Source organism: Pseudorasbora parva, chromosome 17 (assembly GCF_024679245.1).
Source record: "Pseudorasbora parva isolate DD20220531a chromosome 17, ASM2467924v1, whole genome shotgun sequence".
Taxonomy (NCBI): Eukaryota; Metazoa; Chordata; class Actinopteri; order Cypriniformes; family Gobionidae; genus Pseudorasbora; species Pseudorasbora parva.
The window spans coordinates 35861206-35872528 of NC_090188.1; the positions used below are offsets into that span (position 1 = coordinate 35861206).

Consider the following 11323-nt stretch of genomic DNA (forward strand, 5'->3'; position numbering starts at 1 on the left):
GATTGGTATCAATGATTGGAACCAGTAATGATGACTTTTAATATGCATCCAGTACTGCAGTGGCACCTGTCTCTCCTCTTCACAGCATGTCACTTCCCTCCGTACACCCGCACACTTCCTCACGGTCCTTATCTCAGGATTTATTCCCGTCGTGCAGAATGAGGTCTCTCGATAACCTCTTTTTCATTTCTCTGTCCGTATCTCTGAGCTCTAGCCCCTGACATCCAGATACTCTGAATCACTGATCCTTATGAAGACAAAAGAGGCTTTTTATCAGCTTGTCATCTTCGGAAACGCTATTTTCTCCTCTGTATTCTGATCTCAAGGCAAAATTCTTTGTCTGACTGTGATGGATGTTTTTTGGGATGTCTAGTTTCTCCCTCACGCTCTTTGGTCCTGGGTCCATTAATGACCTTCATGTTCCCAACAAGCCATTTTCTAACTCATCTACTAAGGGGGGTGTGCAAAACTCCACATTCATAATTATTAATTGAATTGTTCATATTAGTATGTTGTCTGATTGACTAGTCCAGAAGTCTTTGACAGACAAAATAATCACATGCATGTGTGTTAAAGCAGTAAGAACTAAACTTTGCAGAACAGTGAGGAGCTTGAGGACCTCTGGACTAGTCTGTCTTTAGGAAGCCTTATGTAATTCTGTTGGTTTAGGCCAGGGGTTTCCAATCCGGCTCCTGAAGGTCCACTATCCTCATTAAACATACCTGACTAGTTAATCAATATCTTTATCCCAGAAACTTTTTTCCACCAAACCTGTTTCTGTCTAAAGCCATGTTTCCACCGCAGGAACTTTCCTCAGGAACTTTGGAGTGATACTCCGTGTGTTTCGACCACATGAACCAGGGTCTAAATTAAGTAAAAATTACAGTAAAGATTTCCCCTTCAGAAAGTCCCTGCTCACAAAGAACTTTCGGGGGTGGGACTTGGGCGCTGAACTTGCTAATGGGTGAGTTCACACAGCATTTTATTTCAACCTGTTTCAGTGCATGCACTAAGAACTGTTTGCTGTTCAAATCAGCAATGGAGTTTACACTGACAACGAGGTTCAGGCTTTATTAATATGCATAGGACAAAATCCAGCAGGAACTGGTAAGTTGTGCGCAGTCTTACATCACCGGACTAATCTTCACTGTACTTTAGACCGTGATGAAGAAACAGACAGCAACAGGTCTGGGGGAAAAAAAATACTGTGAATATTAGTCTGGTGACGTAGGACTGCTTGCAACTTCCAGTTCCTTCTGGATTTCGTCCTCTGCATATAAATTTAATAAAGCCTGAACCTTGTCATTAGTCCACCTGTTTATTGTTTTAAACTCCATTGATGATTCAAATAGCAAATAACTCTTATAACACGCACCGAAACTAACTTTTAAAAATGTTGGCTGAAATAAAATGGTGGAGTTGACCAATCCACGAGTCCCACCCACAAAAGTTCCTGTATTTTTACCTGGAATTTCATTTAGAACCTGATCTCTGAGGTAAAAACACACCTAATACCAACCTAAAGCCTTTAGTTCCGGGGAAAGTTCCTTCAATTGTAACACAGCAATTTACTAGAAACGTCTTGGCCAGTGTGATGGAGAAGGTTGAAGCTCTACAGGAGCTTGGCCTTTCAGGAGCAGGATTGGTCACCTCTGTTTTAGGGTCAGGTTTGATTTGGTAGCTTTGCTCCATTAGCCTTCTTTATTTCAATTTTTGTTTCAGTACTTTAGTACTTTTAATGTAAACTTACTTTATTTCAGTTACTTGTCAAGGTAGCATTTGCTAATAATCTTAATATTCATTATTTATTTAATGAAGAACATTTTTTATAGTTTGGCCCTTGCTGGTAGATTGTGTAAGCCGATTACCTACCGTTTTCTGACAAACACTCAGTCAGGTCATGTGGTAATCGAATTGCTGTCCGAATCCACATCTCTAAATTTACAAGAGAAATACATTCAAAATGTACAGTTTAAATCCTTTTTAACCACTGCGTAGCACCGTAACTGTTGCGCTTCACGAAATTTGCATGCATATTAAAGTTGTTAGTTTCACTATGCTACTTTCTGTCCACTGGAGGCCGCCTATTCTTAACAAAGGCGTAGTTTGATGACGCCAAGTGTGAGTGCAGTATCTTGGGACATGTGGTCTTCACCTTACAGCCGGGGGAAAATAGGACTCGGGCAGAAATCATGTTGATGGATGCGGTTATTAACGTTACTGTAGTGCAGGGGTCGCCAACTGGCGGACTCCGGTCCGGATCCGGACCGCGAGATGCATCCATCCGGACCGCGAAGCCTTTTGACACACTGAAATAACTAAATGCCAAATGCGATTTAAAATAAATAAATAATCACATTTATATCAGGCAGCTCAGTAGAACCGTTTTTCCTATGTTGCCACAGTTGCGTTGACAGTTAAAGGGGTCGCACACCGGACTGAAGCTCATGGGTGCGTCTCAGGATCTCACACCGGACGCACACATTACGCGCAAGCTCAGTTTTGAATAGACTCCGGACAGAAGAACTGCACGGTGAGTGTATCTCTTGTAGCACAGGGTGATATCAGTATGTACATGGACGATATAATATAAATGTAATACATCGTGCAGCTCTTCTGTCAGAAGTCAATTCAAAACTGAGCTTGCGCGTATGTGAGCGTCCGGTGTGAGATCCTGAGACGCGCCCATGAGCTTCAGTCCGGTGTGCGGCTACGTTACTATGCTCACTACATGTTTAGACGCGCAGTGAAGAGACTGAAGAAAACGGCGCGCAAAACAGAGGCTGAATCAGAAATTGGCCCCTTAACCTTCATTCACTATTCCCTACGTTTGTCCACTATTACAGTTCACTTGAAGGAGTGAATGAAAACGAGTGCGTGAAGTCAGACTGCTGTTGTGTGTACATCGGCTGTACACCCGTTATTGCGGTGCAACATGTGAGTACACTCAAACATGTCCACTGTGGTTTCGGACGCCACTACAAATGGCTGTCCCCTCAAATAATGCCCTATTTAGGGTATAGTGGCGATTTCTGATTCAGCCATACACATTTTAAAGACCCCTTTTTCCTCAGCAGTCTGAGGTAAGGGCGCAGAAAATAAATGAGCCAATTTCTCACATGCACTGAAGTTCAGACAATGTTGCTATATTCACTTTTTTATTATTTTTATTATTATTTTTGGAACAAGGAATGTTTATGCTTCCATTCCATCTTTAAGCTCAACTCAGCTTAGCCTTTTGAGAGGTTATTTCCGTTTTTCTGGATTTAAAGGAACAGTTGAAATAGAGATAAAATATTTTGTGCACTTTTTAATTTTTCCAACACTGGTGGCACCTTATTTTTGCCTGTTTGTGTTTCTGGATGATATTGCTAATGATTTTTTACCAGTGCAATTTGAAGCACAGAGAGAGCAGTGCTGAAGATAGTCTCTACCTAACTAAATGTAGGCTATACATGTGAATGAACATAACATTATGTTATGAGATTTCTGTTTTGTTTTTTTAACCAGGAGGGTTTGTGTTCATTGATTGTTACTGTTTATCTCAGTTCAGCAGAAAAAGCACTTTAGTTGCTAGTAATGTTGAAATGAATGTATTTTCAGTGCAGATTTAGAGATGAAGGCATTTTTTCATTCATATTTTTGTCAGACATGGCTGAATTAGATATTTTGTACCAACACAACTTAAACAGAATAACCTCAAAATGAAATACATTTTGTGACGGATTACCTATGTTTGCTTTAACAATATGAAAAGACATACTTTATCTATTTGAGAACATATTATATTTTGTTCAATAAATACATTTTAATCTACACTAATTTCTTTAGTCTGGCAAAAAGACATCGATTCATGTTTTTAGGTATATAACTGTCCGGACCTCGGCCGGTGAGAAGGTTTTTTTTCTGGACCCCAAGCTATTTTAGTTGAAGACCCCTGCTGTAGTGTGAAGCAGAGCAGGACCGAGTGTTGAGGAGCTGAGCACGGCCGCTGGAGCGATTGTTATACACACACGGCTCGCGAGTACCTGGAATTTTATTATGACGGGAAGGGGCACAGTCGCCGGGCGCGCGCACTTCCGCTTTTCCGGTCATGATTATAAGGTAAAGCAGCTCTGTTTATCATATCAGATACATTTAAGTGTGTTTAAACTTATGTTATGACGTTACTCTGTGCGTTCAGTCAGCGCCGCTGTGACATGTTCACACTGCTAAGAGTAAAGCGCTTCTGCAGAATTAAACGGAGGGTAACGCAGATATGACGCGATTGACGGGCGACTCGCTCAAACGTTATGCTGAAACGTCCCGGTCCTTAGTTAAAATAGCAATTTTCTCACAATTTACAAATTGTTGGAAACATCTGGGATATTGTAAGTACTCAACTGATAAAAAAAATATATAACACATATATAACATATTTTACTGCAAAAATACTACATAGTGCACCTTTAAAATACTGTAATGCTAGGAAGTATTTTCAATAACAATATTTTATCACCGCTCCACCTCTGCAAGAGCAGAAAAAAAGCATGTACACATTTGAAATGGACCATTATAGCAATACAGTGTTAAAATGTGTTAGGCCTGTATACACATTACAAATATAAACCAATCAGTTTTATGTTTACCTCATGAAGGCTAAATAACATTTTTTAAATGGCATCCATCATTTTGAGATAAAATGCTAGACAGAAAACAGGAGATTTAAATAATCACTATAAATAGTACTATTTTTCCTAATATCTGACAGTTATGTGAAATCAGTTATGTGAAATCACTGATGGTGTGAGGTCTCTGTTGGAATTGCTCCGTTTATTAGCATTATGAAGCGAGTAAATAATGACAAATGATTCATCTGATGATCTGCAACCTGGTATTTTCCCTCAAGAAAACAATCTCTAAAGGACATTAATTAGGGGTGGACAGACACACCTCCAGTACGTACACTTCATAATAAAATAAATATAATTCGTTACATTTATTTAGCGCTTTTCTAGGCACTCAAATCGCTTTTACATAGAGGGGGGAATCTCCTCAACCACACCAATGTGCAGCATCCACCTGGATGATGCAACGGCAGCCATATTGCACCAGAACGCCCACCACACACCAGCTGATTGGTGGAGAGGAGACAATCAGGATATGGGGATTATTAGGAGGCCATGATGGACAGGGGCTAATGGGCAAATTTGGCGAGAATGCCGTGGTTACACTCCTACTCTTTTTATCGAAGGACATCCTGGGATTTTTAATGACCACAGAGAGTCGGGACCTCGGTTTAACGTCTCATCCGAAGGACGGTGCTCATTGACAGTATAGTGTCCCCATCACTGTACTGAGGTGTTAGGACCCACACAGACCACAGGGTGAGCGCCCCCTGCTGGCCTCAGTAACCAGCAGCTACCAGTTTTTCCCAGTTGGTCTCCCATCCAGGTACTGACCAGGCTCAGCCCTGCTTAGCTTCAGTGGGAAACCAGTCTTGGGCTACAGGGTGATAGGACTTCAGCTTCAGTTCACCCTCCTTTTCTGTTTCTATCCATCATCTTTTTCACTCTGAGATGTCCTCAGCAGGGAATAAATGTCCAGTATTGATCAAGCCCACCCAGTATTTAGTAATCAATCTCAGACCCACTGTTAGTAAAAGCTCCAGTTCTCTCTTCATCCATCACTGTACTCTTCTCTTCTCTTCTCTCACTCTCTCTACAGCCACCATGAAGCAGGTAGCCCGCACTGTGGCAAAGGTAGAGCTGTCCGACCATGTGTGTGACGTGGTGTTTGCACTGTTCGACAGTGACGGTGAGTGTGTGTGTGTGTGTGTGTGTGTGAGAGACTGAGGATGAGTACTGATACCTACTTTACTGATATTCTATAAAATGCTAGTAATAATATCACACTAAGAGCATTATCAGCGATTTGATTTAGTTTGTTTTTCTTTGGTTTGTTGTTTTTTGCTTTGTGTTTTATTTAGTTTTTTTGTTTTATTTGTTGTTTTACTTTACTTTTGTTTTTCATTTGCTATTTTTTATGTTTTGTTTGTTTGTTTTTTTGCTTTTGTTTAGTTTATTTTGTGTTTTCAGTTTGCTTCATTTTGTTTCACTTTTTGTTTTGTTTTTTTATGTTTGATTTTGGTTTGTTTTGTTTCTGCTTATTTTGATATGTTTTGTGTTTAGTTTTGTTGTGGTTTGTTTTGCTTTTGTTTTGTTTTAATTTGGTTTGGTTTGTGCTTTGGTTTATTGCACTTTTTGTTTGTTTTGTTTTGTTTTACTTTGTTTTGTGTTTTTACTTGTTTTCTGTTTTGTTGTCTGTTTCTGCTTATTTATTAATTTTTGTAGTGTTTTGCTTTTGTTTTGCGTTTTCATTGTCTTTAATTTGTGTTTTGCTTTTGTTTTGTGTTTGGTTTTGTTTTCGCTTAGTGTTTTTTATTGAATATACCGATAGTCTCAAGTCAGTCTTGACAGTCATAAAACAACTTAATTTATGTTTAATTTTTAGTTATCATTGATATTTTACTATAAATGTATCATTTTAGATGTAAAATGTTTATATATGTTTATTAACTGTTTATTTTATATCTGGATTTATTTATTTTATTCTTGTTTATCTTTAATCATGAAATATCTCCAGTCCGGACCAATCTGTTTCTCTTTGTGTGGTAGTATTTATGTAACTAATGTTGTAAACGAGTACAGTATCATATTTTAGCATGGGAACAATTTAACAAGTACAATTAAGTACTGGACCGCTGGACCAGTACTTTGAATTCTGCTGTGGATTGATGAGCATATGGAGTTGGTCAGCACTGACGGTGATAACAAGCCATCATATTTCTCTCTAACACTCTATTTAATGCGCTCTTTTTTTTAGGAAATGGGGAGCTGAGTAATAAGGAGTTTATTGCCATCATGAAACAGCGGCTGATGCGTGGGCTGGAGAAGCCCAAGGACATGGGTTTCACCCGGCTGGTGCGCGCCATGTGGAAGTGCGCCCAGGATACTGCCTGGGACTTTGCCATGCCGAAACAGCAGTAACAGCTAAGATGGGCGTCCCCTCATGTTGCGCTCCATATGGGGTATAATTAATCATTAAAGGATAAACTCCTTTGGAAGGTGCATCTGAGAATAACACGCTACAATGACTACTGCTCGTGCATTCGGCCCTTCTGTGCCCACCTGCAACTCTACTCAACATCCAGACAGAGCTTGCTTTCTTTTATTTATTTCTTTGGCGTTGGATGCACAATTATACATATACTAGGCATGTAAAACAACAGTGAGAGGTCATCTTCGAGTGCCATAAGTTCCTATCTGAAATGATTGTTCGGACTTGCGCAGATAATTCATATGATATTCAACTTTGATTTTTTTTTAAACACTCATTTTCACTTCTTATGCAAAAAACTCTCTATTTTGCACTCCTGTTCTTAAAGGTCTATGTAATGTCCATTGTACTATAAACCGCATTACCATGAAAATCTCATTGTTGAATGACTTTATAAGAGGGATGCTGAAAGAATGATACTATTAAACATTTTACAGTACTGAATTTATGGTGTGTTTATGCGTGTTATTTAATAAGTGGGTTTGGGGATATCTAATGGTTAAAATTCATCCAACGATCAGAAAATGTCAGACAGATGTGTCACACACCAATGTTTACTAACACTCAAGATAATTCTATAGTCAATAAACATATGAATTATACTTCATTGGCTGTAGACTGCTAATGTAACTTTATATAACATGTATGCTAACATGTTTATCAGCATTTTACAATAATTGAATGTGGTTCATTCAATTAGAATTTATATTCAAATAAACAATATAAAATATAATAAAATAACATATTTCTTAATGTGTATTAGCTACTGGAACTATTTTTTTGCATTCAAAGATATAAAATGGAAAATCTTCTATTGTTCGACCCTAATGCAGAGCATGACGTGATAAAAAGCTCTGTTCAGTAGACTGCATATTGTTATTAATGAATCGAAACTATGATTCAAGCAGACACTTAGAGGTGAAAGTGAGGCGTTTGGGGTTTTAAGCATTTATTATTTAATTTCACATTGCTGAAGTATGAGCAGTGTTTTAGACACACTCCCCAGGGCAGCATTACTCTTATCTGAGGTGAATTAGCATTTACCCCGTCCCTAAAAGAGTAACTAACAGCTCTTCTCTGAGCTCATGTAAGGACATACCCATGAGCCTCTTTCATCATTACACATTAAACTCAAGTCACCATCTGTCATAGATCTCTGATAAACGATAAACGTATTAAACTTACAGCAGGGCTGGCTAGAGGGAGATCTGGGGGTTGATTCGTGTACTTCCGGTTGCATTAATGCAGCGTCCTCCAGATGTGTCTGCCGGCTCCCACACTTCACTAATCAAGCGTTTAGGGAGGTAAACCAAAGAGTTTTTAAAAAGAAAGGTCTGCAAAACTTACATTTAAAGGGATAGTTCACACACAAATGAAAATTATGCCATGATTTACTCACCCTCAAGCCATCCTAGATGCATATAATAATAATAATAAATGTTATTTATAACCCACGTTTCATTCTGAAGAATCTCAAAGTACTTTAATGGAAAAAGGGGAAAATAAAAAGTTAAAATATAGATAAATCAAATCAACACATCAAAGCCTTTCTGAATAGACAAGTCTTCAGTTCTGCTTTAAACTGGTCCAGCCACTGTACTGCTCTCAGCTCCCTGGGGAGGTGGTTCCAAAGCCGCAGTGCAACCGAGCAGAAAGCTTGGTCTCCCATGGTATGAAGCCTGGTGGTGGGGACTTGAAGAAGCAGGTGGCCCTAAGATCTGAGGGTGAAGGTGGAGGATTTCAGAGAGCTGAGTTCTTGTAGATATGGTGGTGCATGCCCAGTTATTCATTTTTGTGTGAGTAGAAGGATTTTGTAGTCGACTCGGGATGAAACAGGAATCCGGTGCAGTGAAGGATGGGAGTTATGTGATCATAATGTACTCTCATAAGGACCCTGGCAGCACTGTTCTGGATGTACTGAAGCATCTGGATATTTCTGCAAGAAATCACAATGAAGAGTCCGTTGCAGTAGTCCAGCCTGGTGAAGACAAAGGCATCGACAAGTTTCTCTTCATCTGGAAAGGTTAAAAGGGGACAGAGTTTGGAGATGTTTCGAAGGAGGTTTTGAGAAAAAGTGATGAGAAAAAGATGAGCTGGGATAAGGGAGAGGAGTTGATCTGATGAGGGGTGCCAACAGGTAGTGCCTCAGTTTTACTGGAGTTCAGCTGGAGGAAGTTGCTTTTCATCCATGCCTTCATCTCCTCAAGACGTGCTGAGTCACGACAGAGCTGTGGAGGGGCTTGGGGCAGTTTTGATATAAAGTTGCGTGTCATCAGCATAACAATGGCAGGATAGGCCATGTCTGACAGGACAGGACCGAGGGGAAGCATGTAGAGGATGAATAAGATTGGGCCGAGAACTGACCCCTGCGGAACACCACATGTAACGGAGCAGCCTGGACTCACATTCTCCTAATATAACACGCTCAGTCCTGCCAGAAAAGTAGAATGAAGCCACTGCAGTGCTACTCTCGACAGTCCAACTATGTTGTGGAGGCGGTCCAGGAGGATGGTATGGTCTACTGTGTTGAATGCCACTGTTAGGTCGAGGAGAATGAGCAGTGATGGTGATGCTGAATCAGCTGTCATAAGATGTCATATGACATTCTTCTTTCAGACGAACACAATCTGATATATCCATAGTTATATATATATATATATATATATATAAATATATATATATATATATATATATATATATATATATATATATATATAGAGAGAGAGAGAGAGAGAGAGAGAGAGAGAGAGAGAGAGAGAGAGAGATATCTAGTTAATCCAAGCTTTATAATGGCAGCCCAAAATTAAGCTCAAAAAAGCGCATCTATCCATCATAAACGTACTCCACATGGGTCCTGGGGGTTAATAAAGGCCTTCTGAAAGTATATCGATGGGTTTGTGTAGGAAAAATGTCCATATTTAAAACATCTAGCTTCTTGGCGGACCGCCTTCCATATTCAACTTACAAAGTGTAACGCCTCTCACACTTCAAAACACTTACGCTACGCTACGTTCATCGTCGCACCAGTTAAGCTTGTTTTTTTTGGATATGCTTTTTTTGGCCTTCAAATTTGGGTTGCCATTAATATGCTTTATAAACCTTGGAGCCAAGACATTTAATATAACTGTGTTCATCTGAAATAAAAATGTCATATACACCTAGGATGAGTTGAGGGTGAGTAAACCATGGGCTAATTTTCATTTTTGGGTGCATCCTCCTCTGTGGGAGGGCCTGACCTGCTCTGAAAGCCCACTTCCTGGAAGTTTCAGCCCGAACACATGAACTTCATCCCAAGAGCTGTTTCGAATCATTTCACAAGCTTTTTATTGTTTCATTTGAGAAAGACTACCATCAAATACGCAAACTAAAACTGAAAGATCTTCACTAAAAACCACCAAAATAAAAGTCTGGTTTAACTTGAAATTATGACAGAAATACACAGATCAGGCGTAATACTCTGACTAGTGAAGCGAATAACACTGATTATATCTTCATCATGGCACCTGTTAGTAGATGGGATATTAGACAGCATTCTGTCCTCAAAGTTAACGTGTCAGAAACAGGAAACATGGGTAAGTTTAAGGATTTGAGCGAGTTCCCGATCTGCATCTCCGGCGACAGGGTCCCGGCTGGCCAAGGCTCATTTATGGACATGAGGAGTGAAGGCTGGCCCGTGTGCTCCGATCACAGTTACCACAGCATTCCTTCAGAGGTCTAGTGGAGTCCATGCCGTGATGGGTCAGGGCTGTTTGGCCATAAAAGGTGACCGACACAATGTTAATGCCCGATCAGTGTATATCTCACTACTGTTTAATAAAACATCTCAAAGTAATAATTATAAGGAACATCGTAGAAACACCTTTTTTTCACTTTAAATGTATACAGCGCTGTTGTGCAGCACCTTAAAGGGACTTTAAATAAACAATATTTAATTGTTTAATTTAATATTTATATACATGTATTAAATCATAAAACAATCACTAAAATAAAAGTGAAGACTAAAATGGATTTCTCTGTGGAGTTTAATTATGAACAAACAAGTTTACATTCGTTAACAAATATTTGGAACGCATTTCCTTCCCCATTAAAAGTAAATTAATACTTGTGGTAAATATTGATACCGTAGATGAAAAAATATATATGTATACAGTATTGTTCAAAATAATAGCAGTACAATGTGACTAACCAGAATAATCAAGGTTTTTCGTATATTTTTTTATTGCTA

The 11323-nt window shown here is 39.2% G+C and overlaps 1 protein-coding gene across 3 annotated transcripts in view; it reads left to right on the forward strand.

The window, feature by feature from the left end:
• Nucleotides 1–7542, forward strand: part of micu1 (mitochondrial calcium uptake 1) — a 142611-nt gene extending 135069 nt beyond the window's left edge. For all 3 annotated transcript variants that reach the window (XM_067421747.1, XM_067421748.1, XM_067421749.1), the window contains 2 exons: nucleotides 5707–5796; nucleotides 6865–7542. In XM_067421747.1, the coding sequence (XP_067277848.1) occupies nucleotides 5707–5796; nucleotides 6865–7028 (254 nt within the window). In that variant the 3' untranslated portion in view covers nucleotides 7029–7542. The remainder of the gene's footprint in view (nucleotides 1–5706; nucleotides 5797–6864) is intronic.
• The last annotated feature ends 3781 nt before the right edge of the window (nucleotides 7543–11323 follow it).